General features: G+C 70.1%; 4 protein-coding genes across 11 annotated transcripts; all 4 read right to left on the reverse strand.

Moving 5' to 3' along the window:
- Positions 1-1,748: 1,748 nt before the first annotated feature.
- On the reverse strand, positions 1,749-7,220 carry AK1 (adenylate kinase 1). Of its 3 annotated transcripts, none has more exons than XM_066980812.1 (7): positions 7,130-7,220; positions 5,054-5,096; positions 3,767-3,802; positions 2,813-2,976; positions 2,595-2,711; positions 2,126-2,317; positions 1,749-1,986 (listed from the first exon to the last, which is right to left on the reverse strand). In XM_066980812.1, the coding sequence occupies exons 2-7, from the start codon at positions 5,061-5,063 to the stop codon at positions 1,921-1,923; spliced, it is 585 nt and encodes a 194-aa protein (XP_066836913.1). In that variant the 5' UTR covers positions 5,064-5,096; positions 7,130-7,220; the 3' UTR covers positions 1,749-1,920. The 3 variants fall into 3 exon arrangements, with proteins under 3 accessions (XP_066836913.1, XP_066836914.1, XP_066836912.1); XM_066980813.1 differs by lacking the exon at positions 7,130-7,220 and adding an exon at positions 5,728-5,763; XM_066980811.1 differs by lacking the exon at positions 7,130-7,220 and adding an exon at positions 5,398-5,499.
- Positions 7,221-7,560: 340 nt separating this feature from the next.
- ST6GALNAC6 (ST6 N-acetylgalactosaminide alpha-2,6-sialyltransferase 6) lies at positions 7,561-12,604 on the reverse strand. 4 transcript variants are annotated; one of them, XM_066980723.1, is made up of 7 exons: positions 12,390-12,518; positions 11,245-11,394; positions 10,450-10,514; positions 9,693-9,872; positions 9,177-9,574; positions 8,881-8,988; positions 7,561-8,808 (listed from the first exon to the last, which is right to left on the reverse strand). In XM_066980723.1, exons 3-7 carry the CDS (start codon positions 10,462-10,464, stop codon positions 8,619-8,621), a joined length of 891 nt encoding a protein of 296 aa, XP_066836824.1. In that variant the 5' UTR covers positions 10,465-10,514; positions 11,245-11,394; positions 12,390-12,518; the 3' UTR covers positions 7,561-8,618. The 4 variants fall into 4 exon arrangements, with proteins under 4 accessions (XP_066836824.1, XP_066836825.1, XP_066836826.1 ...); XM_066980724.1 differs by having other exon boundaries at positions 12,394-12,513; XM_066980725.1 differs by having other exon boundaries at positions 12,398-12,416.
- Positions 12,605-13,283: 679 nt separating this feature from the next.
- Positions 13,284-16,078, reverse strand: ST6GALNAC4 (ST6 N-acetylgalactosaminide alpha-2,6-sialyltransferase 4). 3 transcript variants are annotated; one of them, XM_066980727.1, is made up of 6 exons: positions 15,921-16,078; positions 15,466-15,562; positions 14,870-15,046; positions 14,309-14,721; positions 14,074-14,181; positions 13,284-13,993 (listed from the first exon to the last, which is right to left on the reverse strand). In XM_066980727.1, exons 2-6 carry the CDS (start codon positions 15,475-15,477, stop codon positions 13,804-13,806), a joined length of 900 nt encoding a protein of 299 aa, XP_066836828.1. In that variant the 5' UTR covers positions 15,478-15,562; positions 15,921-16,078; the 3' UTR covers positions 13,284-13,803. The 3 variants fall into 3 exon arrangements, with proteins under 3 accessions (XP_066836828.1, XP_066836827.1, XP_066836829.1); XM_066980726.1 differs by having other exon boundaries at positions 15,466-15,551; positions 15,921-16,077; XM_066980728.1 differs by having other exon boundaries at positions 15,466-15,529; positions 15,921-16,074.
- Positions 16,079-17,701: 1,623 nt separating this feature from the next.
- PIP5KL1 (phosphatidylinositol-4-phosphate 5-kinase like 1) lies at positions 17,702-20,002 on the reverse strand. Its single transcript, XM_066981008.1, is given in 5 exon segments — positions 17,702-18,581; positions 18,583-18,846; positions 18,892-18,947; positions 19,015-19,207; positions 19,919-20,002. Coding segments are annotated over 5 exon segments (678 nt in total). The 3' UTR covers positions 17,702-18,500.
- Positions 20,003-20,308: the final 306 nt, after the last annotated feature.

A 20,308-nucleotide genomic window follows, 5' to 3' on the forward strand; every position in this document is an offset into this window, starting at 1 on the left:
GAGGGGAGCGGGGTGGCCGCAGGGACACGGGGCCATTGCTGCACTCCTGCCCCGTCCCTCCTGCCTGTGCCAGGGCCAGGTCCCCGGGGTGGCTCCGCACCGCTCCGTGGCCATGGGCAGGGAGCTGGGGGTGACACCTGCCAGGGGAGGCAGCGAGGCCTGTCCCCAGCGGCCACCAGGTCCCCGTGTCCCCGGGGTGCGCAGCAGCCGCCTCCCACGACAGCGCACTGCCACCTCCTGGGGACCGCGGGGACGGGTGCTGCCCGGGGACGGGGACAGGGCCCGGAGCTGGCATCCCTGCGCCCCTGTCCCCAGCAGCCGTGTGGCGAGGTGACGAGCAGAGCCTTCGGCGGTGGACCCCAGGGCGGCGGTGGCGCAGGGTGACAGAGCCGGGGGTGGCCACGGCCACAGCCCCGACACCTTCCTCCCCCCGCAGCTCGTGGGGAGCCCTCGGGCTCCCCAGCCAGAGCAAAGCCACCAAAAATCACCCAAGGTCTGCACCGGGGGGGAGGCGGAGCCCCCCCAGCCACACCGCCCCGCTCAGCACATGGGGAAACTGAGGCAGGCTGACCCCACACCCCGATAGGGACGGGGACAACGAGGGCAGATGGCTCTCCCGCTCCTCCAGCATGGCTTTGAGCCTTGGCATCCCAACGCTCTGTCCCCACCGTCCCCTCGCCCCCAGCAGCACGAGGGGGGGCTCAGCCGTGCTGGCAGCGCCCCAGCACCGGCCGGATGGCCGCATCCTTCCCGCCCCGCCGCCTGCAGCGCCCCGGCCCCGGCCGTGCTCGTGGCTGCTTCACCCCCGGGCACCCGGCTGACGTCCGAGCCTGGCGAGCTCGGGAGTTATGTCGGGTTTGTTTTGTTTTGTTTCTTTTTTTCTTGGGGGATTTTTGTCCCCCCCTTGCCCTCCCCGCTCGCTTCCTTCCTCCGCACCGTCCCGGCGGCCTCGCCTGCCCCCGAGCCGCTGCCCGCCCCAAGGCCCCGCGGCTGATTCATGATTTACGGCAGCCCCAAAGCTCACGGCCACGGCTCTGCCGCCTCCTTCCTGCACCATGGCCGGGAAAACCACGGCACTGCCACGGGGCCGGGCAAAGCATCCCAAATAGGGCTGGGGGCTGCGATTGAGCCCCCCCACCCTGTCCCTACCCCGGTGGCCAGATTCAGGGGGGTGTCCCCAGTGTGTCCTTTGGTCAGGGTGCACCAGGGGCAGTGCGGTGCCACCGATGTCCCTGGGGGGTTCAGGCAGGATCCCCAGCCCCGTCACCTTTTGCCACAGCTGCCCGCAGCCACCACGTACCCCAAAACACACCGGGGAGCAGAAGCAGCGAGGAGACACCGAGGCTGGCGCGTGCACGGCGTGAAAGTGGTGGAAACCCTGTCCCTGGGGCTGCGGGGCAGGGAGGCAGAGGCAGGATGCGGGCCAGACGCTGCCCCCTCCTCCAGGGGCATGAGGGGGTCAGCGGGTGGGATGGGGTCAAGGTGAGCGGGACTGGCCCCGGCACGGGGTCACGGGCCCCCCGCAGCCCGGCGGCCGGGAAGCCGGGGCGAGCGGCCGGGATGCTCCCTCCCTTCCTCCGAGCATCCCACGTGCGGGATAAACACCCGCTTCCTGCCCTAATCAGCTCCAGGGACGGGCGGGGGGCTCGGGGAGGGGGGGACTCGGAGAGGGGAAAAAAAAAAAAAAACAAAATCTCTGGAAAGAAAAACTCATTTCCTCCGACAGAAGAAAAAGATAAAGTCTGGGCTCATTAAAGCGAACTTTACTGGGGAGAGACGGGAAAGAGCCAAACACAATGTCCTTGAAATTTCCTTCGCGCGGCTCTGTCCACGAAAACAGGATAAGGCCTCTTCCGCTGTCTCTGCCGGCGCGCGTGGAGGGGGGGGCGCGGGGCCGGGGGCGCGGGGCGGCCGGCACGGCTACAGGCTGTCGAGGTAGGAGCAGACCTGCTGGAAAACCTCGTCCACGCTGCCCTCGGCGTTGAGCTGCAGGGAAGGGTTAGGGGGGTGCTGGCTCCTCCAAGCCCCTTTTGGGGGGTTTTGGTAGGTCCCAACCTGGCAGGGCTAACCCTAACCTTGTATCAGCCCCCCCCCCACATTGATCCCCCCCCCAGGGCCCGCTCACCTGGCGGACGATGCCCCTGCTCTTGTAGAAGGTGATGACGGGCTCCGTGGCCTTGTAGTAGGTCTCGAGGCGCTTCTTGATGGTCTCCTCGTTGTCGTCCACCCGCCCGCTGGTCTCGCCCCGCTTCAGCAGGCGCTTCACCATCGTCTCCTTCCCCGCGTCCACGTAGAGCAGCAGCGTGGGGGCGGCGATCTGCGGGGACGGGGGGGGGGCTGGCACCGCGCGGGCTTGGCACACGGATGTCCCTGTGCCACCCTGCAGCGCCCTCCATGTGGGTCTGGGCACCCCCGCATGACACCCCAGGGACACCAGGCCCCGGCTCTCTGCCACCCCCCGTCACCCCTGAGGACATCCCGGAGCGATGCGTCCCCCCCCGAGGACAGCTCAGCCCCCCGTCGGGATGGGATCTGCTGCCACCAGCGCCACGCGGCCCTCAGGGGGACCCCGCAGCGTGGGGACCAGCCCTCACCTTCTTCTCGAACTCCTCTCCCTGCTTCACCTCGCGGGGGTAGCCGTCGATGAGGAAACCCTTGGACACGTCGGCTTTGGCCACCATGGCGTCCCGCAGCATGTCCAGCACCGTGTCCTGGGGACGGGGCACGGAGATGTCGTGGGGCCGCTCGCCCACCCCGTCCGTATGGCCGCGGGGGGGGGCACAGCCACCGCGGCGGGCACGCGCAGACTCACCAGGGGCACCAGCTCGCCCTTCTCCATGATGGCCTGCAGCTTCTTGCCCCGCTCCGAGCCCGAGCTGACCTCCGCCCGGAGCAGGTCCCCGGTGGAGAGGTGGGTGTACCCGTACTTCTGCACGATCTTCTCGCACTGCGTCCCCTTCCCCGAGCCGGGGCCACCTGCAAGCGGTGACAATGCCCCAGCCCACAGCAGGGAGCTGGAGGGCATGCCAGAGAAGCGGCGCAGAGCCACCGCAGTCCCCAGAGCCCGGCGAGAAGGGGGACGGGGTCCCCAAGCCCAGCACCAGATGGATGGAGAGAGCTGCCCCTGGTGTGGGCTGGGGGGTGTCGGTGCTTGGGGTGGCACGGGCTGCTGGTGTGGGTAATTGGCACCTGGGGATCACCACCCTGATGGCACCCAGCACATCGTGACCCCATCAGCACCATTGGCATCACTGAAATGACGGCACCTAGGCCATCACGACCCCACCAGCACCTGGGCTTTACCACCCTGATAGTGCCTAGTACATCACAGCCCCATCAGCACCTGGGCATCGCTGCCCTGGTCGTACCTAGGACATCACGACCCCATCAGAACATGAGCATCGCTGCCCTGATGGCACCCAGGACATCACGACCCCATCAGCACCTGGGCATCCCGACCCCGATGGTACCCAGCACATCACAAACATCAGAACATGGGCATCACCACCCTGATGGCACCCAGGACACCACGACCCCATCAGCACCTGGGCATCCCCACCCCATCCAGCACCCGTGGCATCACCCCCAGGAGCGTCCCATCATGTCCCATCACATCCCATCACGTCCCATCAGGTGCTGCCACCCTGCCAGTGCTCCCTGCTGGTCCCAGCACCCCCCACCATGGCCTCGAGGAGCCAGGCTGGTGCCGCGGCCACCCCCGTCCCACCTCGACCCCGCCAGCCGCAGGACCCGGCCGCCCACTTACCCACCACAAAGATGATCTTGTGGTGCTTGAGCTTTTCTGGGGGAAAGAAAGAAAAAAATTAAATAAACCCAAAAGCCAAAAGGACACCGTCGGACGAGCCGTCCCCAGCAGCAGGGCTGAGCCCCACAGCACGGGGACCGACCCCTGCCCACCCCGGGACGGGGAGCGGCCACGCGTGCCCCTTGTCCCCGTCACCTGGGCGGTCCGGGACATCGGAGCTGGACGTGCTCGTGCACAGAGACCCCACGGAGCCTCAGCCCTGGGGCTCAGCCCTGGGGCTGCAACCTTGTGGTGCCCCGCAGACACTCGTTGTCCCCAGCCTCGTGGCGGGGACCTGCGGGGCTCCCCTGGGTGGCCACATCCATCCCCGTGGCCGGATCCTGGTCCCGCCCGTGGCACGCTTGGCACGGCACGGGTGCCTCAAGTGCCTGGCGTGACCCCCGGCAGCCCCTAAAGCCCCCTGGGGACCGATCGTCCCCAAAAGCAGTGCCTGGGGAGCAGAGGCTGGGTGCCAGCACCCCGCGGAGCACCCCAGCCTGCGGGACATGGGGGGGGGGTCCCCTCACGGTCCCCCCCACCTGCGGGATCCGACCCCGAGGGGAGCTAAAAATACCGGCGAGCCGCCTCGGGGCCGCCCGGCACAGCTCCCCCAGCTCGGCCTTCTGAAATTTCAGCTCCCCCGGCACCCGGCGAGCCCGGGGAAGGAGCCAAGAGGGTGGGGGAGGTGGGGGGCAGGAGATGGGGGCGCAGGGGGGCCGGGGGGGTGGGAAGAGGCCCCAGGGGATCTGGGTGGACACCAGGGGGAGGCAGAGGGGACGGAGACGAGCGGAGAAGGCAGGGGATGGACGCGAGGGGGGGACAGAGGGGATGGAAGCGAAGTGGATCGGGGAATCGGATACCGGGGGGGGGGGGAAGGAGGGAAAGGGGACACGGGGTGGGCACGGGGCGGGGGGGGCAGGAGATGGGCACGGGGAGCGGTTAGAGAGGGGCAGAGGGGGCGGATACAAGGGCACAGGGGACAGATGCAAAGGGGGGGGGGGGCGCATAGAGGGGACCCAGGGGATGGACACGGGGTGGGGACCCAGGGGATGGACGAAAAGGGGTCCAAGGGGTTGGGTGCGAGAGGGACAGAGGGGACAGGGATGGGAACAAGGGGATGGGGCACAAGGGGGACACAGGGGGGGGCACAAGGGGGGACAGCTGCAAAGGGGATCCAGGGGGTGGCTGCAAAGGGGGCAGAAGCAAAGGGGACGAAGGAGCTGGCCGCAGGGACGGCAGAGCACTCACCTGTCGACATGCTGCCGCTGGCGGGGTGCAGGAGTGCTTCAGGCTGCGAGGGGAGGAGAAGAGAGGAGAGGAGTGAGTGGCTCGGCGGGGACGCGGGGGTCCCCAGGGCCGGGGCTGCGCGGGGTGTCGCTGAGACAACAGCTCTCCCCTCCCGTCCCTTGGGGGACGGAGCAGGTCTCAAACCGAGCGCCGGGGCCAATCTGGGGGACACGCTGGTGGTGGGGCAGAAGCCCTGCCCCCCAGCTTGGCCCTAAAATGTATAAAGTATATCGGAAAGGCAAGACGCTGCCTGAATTTCGTGGCTTTGGGAGCTGGGGAGCTCGGCTCCCGCGGCCATCGCCTACCTGGCTGCCGGCAGCCACCCGCCCCGCGCTGGGTGGCAGCGGGTGACGCAGGGTGACACGACCTGCACCTCCCTGCCCTGACCACATCCCCGTGCCCGCGGTGCTGCTCGGGGTGACACACGGCCCTGGGACGCCGGGCGATGGAGGCAGCACCTACATCGCTCCAGCTCCCCGCGTGCTGGAGGGGAGGCTTTAGGGGATGGTTTTTGGGGGGGTCGGCCCGCTCTCAGAGCCCCAGAGGTGGGGGATTGCTGCACCCTGCTGCACCCCCCGGGATCCCGCTGCGGGTTTGGGCACCCTGCCTGCCCGCACCCAGCCCGCGGCACCCACCTGCCGGGCCGCCCCGCGTCACCCCGCGCTCCCCAAACCGGCCAGACCGGGGCCAAGGGATCTGCGCCGCTCTCCCGGTCGTGTTACAGCCGGGAAAGGGCAGGGGCTAAGTATGGACGGGCTGAAACCTGCACCGGGTCACGGCCTGCCTGCGCCGCGGGGGCCGAACCCCGCGTTGTCCCCGTAGGGTGGGCCCGGAGGGTGCGGGACCTGCGGGGGACCCAGGTACGGGGGGGCACCGGGGTGCGAGGGCTCGGTGGTTGGTGCCGACCCGGCATCCTGGGGCGGGGTGGGGGGCTTGTGGCCTGATCCTGAGCAATGCTGGGTGCTCTGGGGGTGATGGGGTGAGGGCGCTGGGCTGGGGAGCTCAGCGGGGTGGTGCTGGGGGCATGGGGCTGCCCAGTAAAAGCTGTCGTGTGGTGTGCCCCGCAGGCTGCATCCCATCAGGAGCTCAAACCTCCCCCCGGCCCCATCCCAGCCCCACTGCCATCCCCCCCCCACCTCAACTCCAGGCCCCGGCACCCCTGCAAGAGCCCAGCACCCCCAGCAGTGCCCTTGGTACCCCACGCAATGCCCATTGGCGGCCCAGCCAAGGCCACCAGCAGCTCCGTGAGACCCCCAAGCACCCTGTGAGCTGTTCCCCCCCAGCACCCCACAAAACACCCCCCCAGCACCCTGTGCAATAGTGCATTACCCCCTGCCATGCCCCACAAGCACCCCATGCAATGCCCCAACACCTGTGCAACGTCCCCCAGCACCCCATAAAACACCCCCCCAGCACCCCATGCAATGCCCCCCCACCAAGCACCCCATGCAATAGTGCAGCACCCCCTGCCATAGCCCCCCAGCACCCCGTGCAATGCCCCCCCAGCACCCCGTGCAATGCCCCCCCCAAGAACACCATGCAATGCCCCCCCCAAGCACCCCATAAAACGCCCCCCCAGCACCTCGTGCAATGTACCCCCCCGAGCACCCTGTGCAATAGTGCAGCACCCCCTGCCATGCCCCCCAGCACCCCATACAACGCCCCCCCCCGCACCCCATACAATGCCCCCCCCCGCACCCCACACAACGCCCCCCAGCCCCCCCATTCCCCCCCCCCCAGTGGTCACAGAGCTGCCCCTTCCCCCCCCCCCAGCACTGCCCACATAACCCCACCCCCCCCATCCCCATCCCACCCCCCCCAAACTCCTTTACGGGGGGAGGGGGGGGGTCACCCCAAGCCCCCCCCCCCAGGGGACCCCTGAGCAGCGGCTGCCCAAACGCCCTCCCCAAGGTCACCGTGGGGAGGGGGGGGGGGGGGGGGGCACCCACGGGTGGGTCAGGGCCGGGGTGCCGAGCGGCTGCAGGGCTGGGGGGGGGGATAGGATGCTGGGGGGGGGCTGGGGGGGCTGGCACTGACCTGTGGGGCCGGGTGCCGTGGGGCGGGCAGCTGCCTGCTGGCGGCAGCTCCTGCCCGTACCGCTAGCTGTATATAACGCTGCGGCGTGGAGCATGCCGGGAGCGGGCAGCGGGGGGGGGCACACACGGGTTGGGGGGGGGGACCCGCTGCTGCCCGCCCGCAGCCCCCCCGGTGCCGCGCAGGGGGCTCTGTGGGGCCCGGTGGGGCTGGGGGGCCTGCACCCTGCTGGGTGTCCTGGGGGGGACCCCCCCGCTCCAACCCCCCCCGAAAAAAAAAAAAAAAGTCTTCCCCCCCCCGCCTCGAGCCCCCAGGATCAGCCCCAAAACGGGTGGGGGGGTCCCGAAGGGTCCCGTTCTCCCCCCCCCCCCCCCCCCCCCACACCCCCCCCAAAAGCAGCGCCCGGCCCCAAAAAAGCAGCCCGGAGGCAGGGCCCAAGGCAACAGACTGCAGCAAGGTTTATTCTGTACAAATCACTACAAAACGCGGGGGTGACCCCCCCGGGGGGCTGAGCCCCCCCCCCCGGGTGTAACCCCGACAGCACAGGGGGTGCGCGCCCCCCCCCCCCCCCGCTGCCACGGCCCCAGGGAAACTGAGGCATGGCGCCGCGCTCTGCTGGGGCTCAGCACCCAAACACGCCGGATTGAGAGATTTTCCCCCAATTTTCCACCGCCAGGAGATAAATTACAGCCCCCCCCCCAGCCTGCTGCCCCCCCCCCGGCCACCGTACACCAGCTCCTGAATAGTTCGTGAGCGGTGAATAAACGATGGACGCCTCCCGCGGCCCCGCTGCTCAGCCTCAGGGAGGGAAAATGAGTACAGACACTGGGACCAGGACGGGGGGGGGGGAGAGAAAAAAGCAAAAAACAAAGCCCCCAAATTCCCATTGTGCCGATAGAAAAGGTTTTGGCAGTGTGGCCCCGGCCCCCCGCAGCGAGCACGGGGCCGGGGGTTTTTGGGGTGGGCACCCCGCGGGTTGATCCTTACCTGGGTGGCAGGGCAGGGACCCCCCTCTGGGGGCGATGCCACCGAAAACGCCAGGATTTGTGCCGGGGTGCTGGGGCTGGCAGTGCAGGGGATGGCAGAGGGGAGCAGAACCGGGGGGGGGGGGTCCCCAAAATTTTGCCGTGAAAGCAACGCGACCTATACGGTGCACCCGGAGCGCCCCCGGGTGTGCTTGCAGGGTGGTGGGCTGCGAGGCAGCCGGGGGGTTTGGAGCTGGGTCTGTGCAGGATTTAACCCCCGTGCGATGCCCCCACGGCTCCCCTGCCTGCTGTCCCACGGGAGGGGACACGCCACCCCAAAACCCTTCCCACCACGGGCACGCGGAGCCCTTGGGCACAGCAGTGGCAGGCGGTCCCCGACGGCTCCATCAGCCCCGGGGTGCACGGCGTGGCCCAGAACTTGTACCAAGGGGACCCTGTCCCAAGGAGACCCCATCCCAAGGGGACCTCATCCCTGTTCCCAAGGGTCCCCGCTCGGCGCGGCCGCCCTAGGGCCAGGCAGGGTGGGAGAAGGTGATGTTGTAGAGGCCGGCCCAGCTGGCAAAGACGCGCTTCTCCGTGATGAAGCGGTGGTGGTTGCCCCGGCGGCTGCGCTCGTTGTGGATGTAGGTGGTGCACTCGTCGGGGCCCTTGGGCTCGTAGTAGTGGTAGGCCATGCGGCGGGGCTGCGGCCGCCGGCTGCGGGGAGAGCATGGGCTGAGCCCCGGGGATGGGACTCGGGGTGAGGGGGGGGGATGGGGGACACCGTACCTGCAGTAGTTGGGGGGCACCATGCCGTAGACGTGGACGGTGTCACACAGCTCCACCGCGATCACCATGGTGAACCAGCCCGTGCTGAGCCACGAGCGTGACTTCTCCCTGGGGCACGGCGCGGGGGAGAAACGGGGGCACGATGAAGAGATGGTGACCCCCCCAAACCCCCCCCCCAGTCCCCCCAGTCTGACACCGCAGCCAACCCCACGGAGCAGCCCCGGGAGCTGGCCCTGCTTGGGGACCTGCCGGCCACTGACAGAGGGGACAAGGTGCCGGCGGGGGCTCCGAGGTACCTGTCCTTCCCCGTCTCCCCCCGGAACAGCTCATCGAACTGCTTCATGCGGGCGGGGGACACGACGTAGGCCGTCATGTTGGGGAAGGACGCGCTGACGCGCTGGATGATCTTCAGCAGGCTCTTCTGCATCTTGGCGGGAGGCCCCCAGAAGATGAAGATGGTCTCCGGGGTCTTGTTGACGAACTCCTGGGGCCGCTTGAGTACGCGGTAGACGCTGGAGTGGGCCACCACGCGGAACGTGGTCTTGTTGCCCACGTCCGCCTCGTAGCCGGTGGTGGGGGCGTCGTTCATGCGGATGGCGCACTCGGCCTGGTCGATCTCGGCGCCCAGGCGGGTGCCCAGGAGGTGGCTGGAGCTGGTGACGATGACGCACTGGTGGCAGTGGGAAGTCAGGCTCTGGGGACGACCAGCGGGGTCAGAGGGTGAATTTTGGCGTCCCACCGACGGGGGCGGTGCTGCTGGATGTCACCACAGGGCAGCGAGTGCCCGCCGTGATGTCCCAACCCCGCCGTACCTTGTTCCCGGAGACGGGCAGGTACCCGCTGCTCACCCCCCATCGCCGCAGGTCGGGGGGCCGGCGGGCTCGGCCCCGCAGGGCGCCGTAGGGGAAGACCTCGGTCCCGTTGCTGGAGCTGTAGATGATCAGCAGCATGAGCAGGGCAAAGAGGACCACGAAGACGGCGGCGCGCTGGCTCTGTGGGCGGGGAGAGAGCGTCAGGTGCCGCAGCCCCCGGCTGGCTCCCAGAAGGGATGCAGATGGGAGAATCGCTGGGATGCCGGCGCCCCGACATGCTCCCCCCTGGCTGGCTGTGGATTTAGCAGGAGCTGCCCCCACGCGCTGCTGCAAACCCCTCCTCTGGCCATGCTCAGCCGCTTCCAGATATTAAAGAATAACACCCAAGGCTGTGGGGAGGCACTGAGCGGCACGACACTGCGCAGGCAGGGCGAGGGGGACAGCGAGGAGACACGGGGATGGGGATGGGGACGGCTCTCCCCTTCCCCTCTTGGCCCCATGCCTCTGCCCCAGCAGTAACGGGTAAAGAATGGCTGCAGAGCTGGGAGGAGGACGGAGGAGGAAAGCGCTCGCTGCTGTGAATAATCCTCCGAGAGGCAGGAGGAGCTGCCAGGAAGGTCCAAGGCCGGGGCAGCCCCTGCCTGGCACTGGCACAGCTCGCACTGGCACGGCCGCCCCGACCCCAGCCCCGCAGGCTGGCTTTCAGGGGGGCTCCACGCACCCCCAGGGGACGCCCAGCACCAGGCCCAGCACTCACCGTGCTGCCGCTCATGTCTCCCGGCCGGCCTCAGCGCGGAGCGATCGCTGGCGTCCTGCGAGCACCTGCAAGGCACGCGGTCACCCCAAAAAGCACCACAACGGGGGGCCCGTCCCCGAAACGAGCCGCACGTGATGGGCTGATCCCCAAGCCGGGCTGAGCTCCGGGCAGGATGGATTATCCCTGCACCACTGGGGCGAAAGCCACCCGATTCAACGCTGGATCGGGTGGGTGAAGCCGCCAGCACGCACCCCGCTCAGCCCCCCTGCCTAAGGTGATCGGGATCTCCCGGCTAAATCCAATTAAAACGGCCTCGGGGTGGGCGCACCCGGGGATGCCTGCCCTGCGGGGGACCCGCTTTTCTTCCCCCTCCTGCCCTGATTAATATTTGAAAGTCCTCCTCAGTGAGTCACCACCACTCCTGCTTGGTAGTACTCAAGAGCAATTAGAAATATAAAAAAAAAACAAAACGAAGCCTCTTTGCTGACTGCCTTGGGAGGAGCTGGGATGGAAAATTACATAGCAGCTGGTGTTTAACCCGCCGGGGGGGCCTCGAAGGGCTTTCAGGGCTGGTGTCGCTGCCCAGGAAGGTACCAACAGCCGGGGAATGGCCGCATTTTATGGTGCCCCTGCCCTGTGGAGAGGGGACGGTGCCAGGAGCTCCCGTCCCTGCACGGGGCAGAGCACGGTACAGCACGGGACGCAGGTGCCAGGGGTGGGGGTGCCACATCCAGGCCCCCCCCCCCCCCCCCGCTGGGTTTTGCTGCGGGTGACCCCAGCACGGGGGTCCCTTACCTGGCCCAGGGCGTTCATCTGCAGCGGGCGGCGAGCGGTGCCGGGGGGGCCTCGTCCGCCTCCTCCTCCCCGCGCGCCCCCCGAGCTGCGGGGTGCTGCCGGGCCCCTCCAGCCGGCGCCAGGGCCATGGTGGCACCCGGGGTCACATCGCTGCCGTGCCGGGGAAGCGCTGAGCCAGCCCGGCTCCCCACGCTGCCAGCCGCCCCCAACCCCCCCCCCCCCCCCCCCGGTGCAAACCCGCCCACACCTCCGGCGCACAGCCCCTGCCGCCCCCCCATGTCACCCCGCTATGCGAGCCCTCCCTGCGCCCCCGCAGTGAGAAGCTTTTGTGCTCTGCTGTGCAAATCCTCCCCCAGCCCCGGGATGCAGCCCCCCCGGTACCCGGGATGCAGCCCCCCCCTGGTTCCGGGAATGCAATCCCCTGGTTCCTGGGATGCAGCCCCCCAGTTCCCATGATACAGCCCCCCCAGTACCCGGGATGCAGCCCCCCAGTTCCCATGATACAGCCCCCCCAGTACCCGGGATGCAGCCCCCCCAGTTCCCATGATACAGTTCCCATGATACCCCCCAGTACCGGGATGCAGGTTCCCATGATACGCAGTACCCGGGATGCAGCCCCCCCGTTCCCATGATACAGCCCCCCCAGTACCCGGGAAGCGGCTCTCCCAGCTCCCAGGGGATGCAACCCCCCTGTTCCTGGGATGCAGTCCCCTGGGTTCCAGGTTGCAAACCCCGAGGTTTCCAGGATGCAACCCCCCTGTTCCCGGAACACAGCCCCCTAGTTCCCAGAATGCAGCCCCCCCAGATTTCCAGGATGCAGCCCCCCCAGGTTCCCGGGATGCAACCCCCCCGGTACCCGGGATGCAACCCCCCCCCCGTTCCCAGAACGCAGCCCCCCCGTTCCCAGGATGCAACCCCCCATGTTCCCGGGATGCAGCCCCCCCCTTTCCGTAATGCAACCCCCCCGGTGCCCGGGAATCCCCTATAACCCCCCCCTCCCTCTCGGCCCCCCCGGGCAGCCCCCGTTGCATTTCCCAGGCAGGCCGGAGCCCGGAGCCGCCCTGGCCCGGTGCGCGCTGCCCCCCCCACGGCCGTGCAGCGCCCCCCTTCCCCCCCCCCCCCCGGCCCCGGTGCCAGCCACGCACCCACCGACCGGCGGACGGACCGGCAGCCCGACGGACGGACCGACGGACGGACCGACGGACCGCCCGCTCCGCTGCGCACTGCGCCGCCGCCGCTGCGCGCTCCCGGGGCTCGCCGGCCGCGCGCGCGCGCGCACTCGGTGCCCGGGGCGGGGACGCGCTGGGGGGGATCCAAGCACCGCCCGCCCCGACGGGGAGCGCATGGGGTGCGCCGAGGGGGCGTGGGTGGCTCGGGGTGCCCGTGGGTGCCCGTGGGTGCCTGGGTGCCCGGCATTTATGGGGTGGCGCAGCGCTGTGCTCCCTCGGCACCCCACTGATGTTGGGGGGGCTGCGAGGTCCCGACGTGGTACGGAGCCCACGGACCCACTCGGGGCCGTCCCCGGGGTTTTTGGCTCCGCTGCGGAGCGGGGCCGAGGAGCTCCCCGGTCTCCCCTGCGAGCGGCGTGCGTGGGGAGCTGCGCTGGCAAAACCCCCAGGAACAGCCCCAAAGCGGCAGGCGCCGGCTGAAACAGGAGCGAAGGTGACCCCAGCCCAGCACCCCGCAGCTCTGCCGCCCTCCTCGCCGCTCTGGCCGTCCCACGAGCCGTTTATCAGCACCCTGCGTGCCGTGCCCACAGCTCGCCCACTCTCTCCGGGCACACAGCCACATCGGGGTCAGCTCCCGTCCCATAGCACCTCCGCCCCCGCGTCCCAAATAACCCCTTCCAGCGCCCTGCTCCGTGTTGGGCACCGCTCTAACCCCGTCCATCAAATCCCCGTCGTATTTATAGCCCGGCAGGGCACGACGAGCCGGCAGCCCCCAGCTACCCCCCTGTGCCCCCCCGCTCCCGTCCCCACGCGCCCGCCACCCGCGCACCTCCGGCTCCTGTCGCCGCCGCGGCCGCAGCGCGGGGCCCGTGGCGTTACGAAGGCTTTAATGGGCGCGTTTGCTTTGGTCTCGGTCCAAGGGCACTTGTGACAAGGCAACTCGGAGCTCCCAGGGCGCGTGGCCCTGGGCTGGGGGGCAGGAGGCACGTGGAGCCCTGTCCCGGTGGCAGCATGGGGACAGGCCGGAGGGGACAGCCCGGCCCCATTCCCTGTGCCCCACACATGGCACCAGGTCCCATGGCACTGGGGCTCCATCCTGGGACAAGGCAGTGGCTGGTGGGGGCTGAATTTCCCCTCCTCATGTCACCGAATGCTGAATCCCACAACAAACATCCATCTGGTGGTGCGGCAAGGTCCCCTTGTGTCCAAGGCAGCTTGGTGCCTGCAGCTGGGGGGGCTCAGTGGGTCCAGCCCCGTCCCCCACACGCTGGCACGGGGTGGGGGTCCCCCCGCTGCCACCCACACACCCACCAGACCTGGGGGTACAACAAGAGGCTTCCAACCTGGGCACCGGCAGGGCTGAGGCAGCCGTGGCGCCGCGCCGCCGCTCCTACCCGCCCGCCCACGACGGGTGGGTGAAGACGATGTCCCTCCTCTTGGCCCAGCGGGAGAAGATGGCCTTCTCGGTGATGAAGCGGTGCCCGGCGCGGGGGGCCCGCTCGTGCACCAGGTACATCCTGCACTCGTCCAGCCGGCCCTTCTCGAAGTAGTGGTAAGGCACGCTCGTGTGGTTCTTCTCCCTGGCGGCGCAGGGAGGAAGCTGAGCAGGATGCGGCCCCTCCGGTGCCCGGCGCCGCCAAGCCGCCCCCCAGCCCCGCACCTGCAGTAGCTGTCGCTGACCATGCCGAAGACGCGGATGCGCTCGCACAGCTCCATGGCCAGGATCATGGTGAACCAGCCTGTGCTCAGGAAGGAGCCCGACTTCACCCTGCAACGCACAGGCGGCCGCGCTGGAGGGCGGACGGGCAGACAGACGGATGGACACCCAGCAGGGGCTCGGCCAGAGCAAGGGGCTCGGCCCCGGGGGTCAGCGCTCCGGGGTGAGGCCGCGGTACCTGTTCTTCCCCGTCTCGTTCTGGAAGACGTCGTCGCAGTAGGCCATCTTCTCCTCGGTCAGGGTGTAGATCTGCAGGCGCGGGTACGTCTCCATCACCTTCAGCAGCGCCCGGTAGGTGGAGCCCCCCTTCTCCCGGCTCATCTTCTTGGGGGGCCCCCAGATGACGTAGACGGTCTCCTGGGACTGCTGGAAGAAGTAGGGCTGGTTCCTCAGCAGCAGCGGGACGCTGGTGTGCGACACCACGCGGACGGTGCTCCGCGTCCCCACGTCCTCCTCGTAGCCGGCGGTGGGCGCGTGGTTCATGCGCAGCACGCACTCCTGCCCGTCGATGGCCTGCCCCAGGCGCGAGCCCAGCATCTGCCCCGAGCTGGAGACGACGGCGCAGCGGCGGCACGGCGCTCGCTGCAGCGGCTGCGGGGACACGCGCCGTCAGCACGGCCCCCTCCGGGTGCCAGCGCTTTCCCCGTCTCCCCAGCCCGCTTCACCGTTCCCTGAGGAAGGGGAGGCTGAGGCACGGGGGCAGCGGGGGTCAGGCTGTCCCCTCCCCGTCACCACGCACCTGCCCGTCGGGGACGCGGCTGTACCCCTGGAAGCTGAGCACGGCGGGCGCAGCGTACGCGGGGCCATCCCAGCGCCGTGCCGCCCGGCAGCAGGGCCGCAGGCAGGCGAGGGAGCAGAGCAGGACGTAGAGCACGGAGACGGCGGCCACGCACACCAGGGCGAGGAAGAAGCGGATCTGGAAGCAGAGCAGGGAAGGTGCTCCAGGCCCAGGCCGCGTGCGCTGGCCCCGCGTCGGGTGCTCGGAGAGGCACCGGGATGCCTCGCGGCAAAACCGGCCTCTCGGGGGAGGATGCATCGGCTCGGGCGCTCGCTGGGGTGGGGATGAGGAGCCGCCGGTGCCTGCGCGTGACTCACTTCCTGCACGCAGCCAGACCCACGCGCTGCATGGCCGCGTGCCGTGGGGCCGAGCGCCTGTGCTCACGCCAGGCTCCAGCCCCTGCTCCCACTCCGGGGTCCAGGGGGGTGCCAAGCGCCCAGCGGGGCCGCCGGGCAGGGCCCTGCCCCGGTGTGGGTTTTGGGGTGAGCAGCCCCGTGATGCCCGCAGGCTTGCCCCGGCCCCGTAGCCCCCCGCTCCCGGCACCCCGGGGTACTCACCAGCGTCTTCATCCTGCGGGGCGAGGGCGGCCGGCGGGGGTCCCGCGGGGGCAGCCGGCATTACCTGGGGGGTCGGGGCACGCACCCTGCACGCGGGCTGGGGTCAGTGGGGTGGGGAGGGGGGGAAGGAAGGGGGCTGGTGCCGAGCTCTCCCCCATCACGGCTGGGGACCCCACTGGGACCCTCCGGTACTCCAGCACCCCCCTCCCAGCGCTCACGCCCCGCCCCGTACCCAGGACCTGCCCCATCCCTGGGACGTTCCCGTTGAACCGAGTCCCCCAGCGACCCCCAGGACCCCCCCCCTCTATTATCACCACCCCAGATCCCCAGACCCAGCTCCCCCAGGACCCCCCCCCCCATTATCGCCCCCCCAGACCCAGCTCCCCCCATCCCATAACTGCTTCCTCCTCCCCCCCCGGGCCGGGAGCGCAGCCCAGGCCCCGGCCCCCCCTCACCGAGCCGGGAGCCCCCGCGGGGGCTGCAGCGGGAGCGGGGGTGCCGCTGCCCGGCCCCCGGGGCCACCGCCGGGCCCCGCATCCCGGCTGCACCGGGCTCGGCCGCACCGGGCTCGGCTGCACCGGGCTGCGCTGGGGGAGCCGCGCCGGGGCGGAGCGGAGCCGAGCGGGCACTGCCGGGACCGCCCCCGCGGGGGGGAGCCTCGGCACCGGGCCCCGCCGCCCGGCCCCCGGGACCGGCCCCAGGACCCTCCTGGTGCGCCCTGGTACCAGCCCCGGGACCGGCTCCGGTATCAGCCCCGGTGCGCCCTGGTACCAGCCCCGGTCCCGTCCCGGTGCGCCCCGATGTCAGCCCCGGTCCCAGCCCCGGTCCCAGGTCCGGGACCGTCCCGATGTGCCCTGGTACCGGTCCCGGTCCCGTCCCGGTGCGCCCCGATATCAGCCCCGGTCCCAGCTCCGGTCCCAGCCCCGGTCCCGTCCCGGTGCGCCCCGGTCCCAGCCCCGGTCCCAGCCCCGGTCCCGTCCCGGTGTGCCCTGGTACCGGTCCCGGTCCCGTCCCGGTGCGCCCCGGCACAGAGCCGCCCCCCGCAGCTCCCGGAGCCGCCCCCAGCCCCCGGCAGCGCTCCCGTGCGCCCCCCGAGCGCTCGCCCACGCCCCAGCCCCCGGAGGGGCAGAGCCGGTACCGACCCCGGTCCTCGTCCATCCCCTGCGCCCCGGCCCCCAGCCCGCGTCCCCCGGGACCGACAGAGCCAGGACGGGCCCCGGCACCCGTCCCCACTCCTCGCCCCCCACCTGCGGTGCCCTCCCAGCCCTGTCCCCAGCCCGGGGGTCCCCCGTCCCCAAGCCCCTTTCTCACCCCCGCGCCCCCCAGCCCATTGCAGCTCGCTGCGCGCTCAGGGGCAGTAGCAACGTCCCGGGGGCTATTTGGGGAGTGGGGCTGGGGCAGGTTGGCCTCCCGCTGCCCCCGTCCTGGCAGATGGCCTCGGGGGGCCACAAGCCACCCACCCGTCCCCTGCAGCCCCTGGCACCAGGACCGAGGCGCAGAGCACCTGCAGAAACCATCCCCGCAGCGAGCCGCCTGCCCGCAGCTGCCGCCTGCCCCTCGACTTTGTTTTTCCAAGCAGAAGACAAGGAAATAAGAGAAACAAACTTTGTGTTGGGGTTACGTGGCAGGGGGTGGGAGCAGGGGAGCTGCGGGGGGGGCTCTGGGAGCAGAGCCCGGCGGCTGCCCCGTGTCAGAGGGGAGCCAGTGCCAGGCACCCCAAAAGGGACCCGCTGGTGGCCAGAGCTGGGCCGTGAGCGGTGCTGGGTGGGCCTCTGGGAGAGCAGAGTGAAGGAAGAAAGTGCTGTGCCCCAGCAGCTGGCGGAGAGAGGGCCGAGAGGTGCAAGGAACAGCCCCGCAGCCAGCGCGTCAGCACAGGAGGAGGGCAGGAGCTGCCCTGTGGCATGTGGAGGAGCCCACGCAGGAGCGGGAGGCCTGCGGGGCCCTGTGCTGGGGCGGCACGCTGTCCTTATTGCAGCCCTTGAGATCTGGCCGTGTAACTTCTCCCACGCTTTGAGGAGCTGGGCTCCCCATCAGGGTGAAACCACCGCCGCCTCGAAGCCGGTGCCCCCGTCCCAGCAGGCTTCGGCAGGGCTGGAAGAGGCGGCGATGGTGGCACGGCACACCAGTGGCCGTGTCTGTGCGGGGAACCCCGGCCAGCAGCCCTCCCGTGATGGGCCAGAGCGCCCACCCACCCTTGGGCGTCCCACGCCAAGCAGGAATCGCTCCCGGATAGCCTGCAGCGGATTTTATTTAATTTTTCAGCTCCCTCGGAGCTGGCGGTAGCACCGCGCCCCCCGAGGCTGGGGTGCAGGCGGCCCTGACACGTGGCAGCAGCTCCACGGGGAGGGTTTGTGTTGTACCCACTGCGTTTCCGCCTTCTCCTCCTGCCCAGGCTGCAGGCAACAGGACACGGGGTGGCCCCGCAGCACCTCAGCAGGGGGATGTGGGGCGCTGCCACGGCACAGGGGCTGTCCTGGATGCAGGGTGTGAGACCTCAAGCTGATGTGGGATGTGCTGGGGGGGGCACGGCATGAGTGGGGCCGGATCCTGCCCAGGGACATGGACATTGGCCCACGGGGGGGGGTCCTGGAAGGCGAAGGGGACACTGGAGCAAGGCACTGCACCCAGAAACAGCGCAGGAGCCCCCCGGGGTGCGGGGACCCCGCTGCCCCCCGAGAGAGGCTGCGAGGGGGGAAACTGAGGCACAAAGCGCGGTGCTGAGGGCAGCTCGAGCCGCACGGGGCATACCCAGCGCCCTGACCTTCAGCCTGGGCTGGAGCACGGCCACCTCGTGATGCTGCCGGCTGCTCCCGCAGGGTTATTTTTAGGGCCGCTGCCCTTTGCGGCGCGGCATTCCCCGCTTATCCCCCGGGGAGCCGAAGACCCTGGGGCGGGCACGCAGCCCCGCGAGACTCAGCCCGGGGCAGGGCAGCATTTCTGGGGACGCTTCTGGGCAGGCGAGCGGGTGGCAGGTGCCCTCCGTCCACATCCCAAACAACACATCTCCGCTCAGCTTCTGGTGCAGGAACGGGGTTTTAGGCGAGCTCTGAGCGCGGCCGCCACTCGCTGTGCGTTTCCACCCACCGGCACAGCCGTCGGGCGTAGGCAGCGGGGTTGCAGGGTGGAGAAGGACCCGTCCCGGTAGCGGATCCTCTTCCAGAGGCGCTCGAGGCGCCTGCGGAAGGTGTAGGCGGCGAAGAGATCCACCAGCCCCACCAAGTAGCGCCGCTGCGGCCCGTCGATGCGGTGCAGGGGGTTGCTGCCGCCGGGCAGTGGGCGCTGGCTCTGGCTCGTCCCCGAGCCCGGCAGGACGCGGCACGGCGCCGGGGACCTGCGGGGAGGCGGGCAGGGGGCTCAGCCCCCCAAAACGGAGCAGGGACACTGGGGGGGCTCCAGCCCGTTGCCCCCTCACCGGGCACCACTCACCGTGCCGCGCGCCCTGTCGAGCTCCAGCTGCCGCAGCAGCCACGGCCGCTCGGCGCCTGCGGCACGCGGGGCAGCCTCAGCCCCCCGGCGCCTCGCCGTGCCCCCCCCGTGCCCCCCCCTTACCCAGGGCGAGGGACTTGCCCTCGGAGTTGAGGTCCTTCAGCGCCACGGCGGTCGCGGGCTCGGCCCCGCGGTCCAGGCGGCAGCCCTGGATGTCGTACCTGCGGGGGGGCGAGCGGCTCCGTCCCGACAGCCAGCCCGGCGGGGGGGGGAAGGCGCCGGACAGACGGACACCGGGCACCAGGACAGACAGACACTGGGCACCAGGGGTGGATGGACACCACGTTCCCCAGGACAGACAGACACCAGGCACCAAGGACAGACACGATGTTCCCCAGGACAGACAGATACAACGTTCCCCAGGACAGATGGACACCACATTCTCCAGGACAGACAGACACCAGGCACCAAGGACAGATACAACGTTCCCCAGGACAAATGGACACCACATTCTCCAGGACAGACAGACACCAGGCACCAAGGACAGACGGACACCACCTTCCCCAGGATGGACAGACACCGTGTTCATCCGGACAAACGGTCACCACGTTCCCCAGGACAGACAGACACCATGCCCCAGGACGCACAGACACCACGCACCAAGGGGAGGCGGCAAACAGATGCTGGCTTTGCCAGGACAGACGGACATTGCATGCCCTGGGACAACAGGACACGGCCACCCCCAGGACAGACAGACAGACAGACGTGGGCAGCACTCAGTGGACAGACCCCAGGCCTGGCAGGACAGACGGACGCCCTGCCCTCGAGGATCCCCTCGCCGGGGAAGAAGCCGCTCTGCGTGACCGCGAAGTAGCGCTGGGGACAGGGCAGGGCTGCAGAGGGGGCGCCTACCTTCCTCCGGCGGGGCAGGACGATGCTGGGGGCGGCGGGGGCGAGCGCCGTGAGGCCGTGGGCGCCCCACAGCCCCCCCCCCCAGTCCCTCCGGTCCCACCCCGGCCGCCCTCACCCAGCAGGCGGACGAGCAGCGAGTGGGGGAGCGCCTCGAGGTGCCGGAGGTAGCGGGGGGCAGGCTGGCGAGCAGGAAGCGCATCTCCTGCTTCGTCTGCGTCTTCAGCGGAGCCAGCTGACGCCTGGCACCGCCCCAGCCCCCCGTGCTCCCACCCCGCTGCCCTCCCCAGCCCACAGACCGCTCACCACGGCCCCCGGCAGCGTCAGCCCGGGCACTGTCCCCTCTCTGTCCCACCAGCCGGGTCCCGGCCATCAGAGCCCCACAGGGGCCTGCAGCCGGGGGACCCGGGGGTGGCAGGACAAGGACATGCGGCGTGAGCAGGGCACGGGGCCTCCGGTGGGGCAGGGGACACATGGGAGTGAGGGCCAGGGGCAGCCCTGTGCCCTT

Source organism: Anser cygnoides, chromosome 20 (assembly GCF_040182565.1).
Source record: "Anser cygnoides isolate HZ-2024a breed goose chromosome 20, Taihu_goose_T2T_genome, whole genome shotgun sequence".
Lineage (NCBI taxonomy): Eukaryota > Metazoa > Chordata > Aves > Anseriformes > Anatidae > Anser > Anser cygnoides.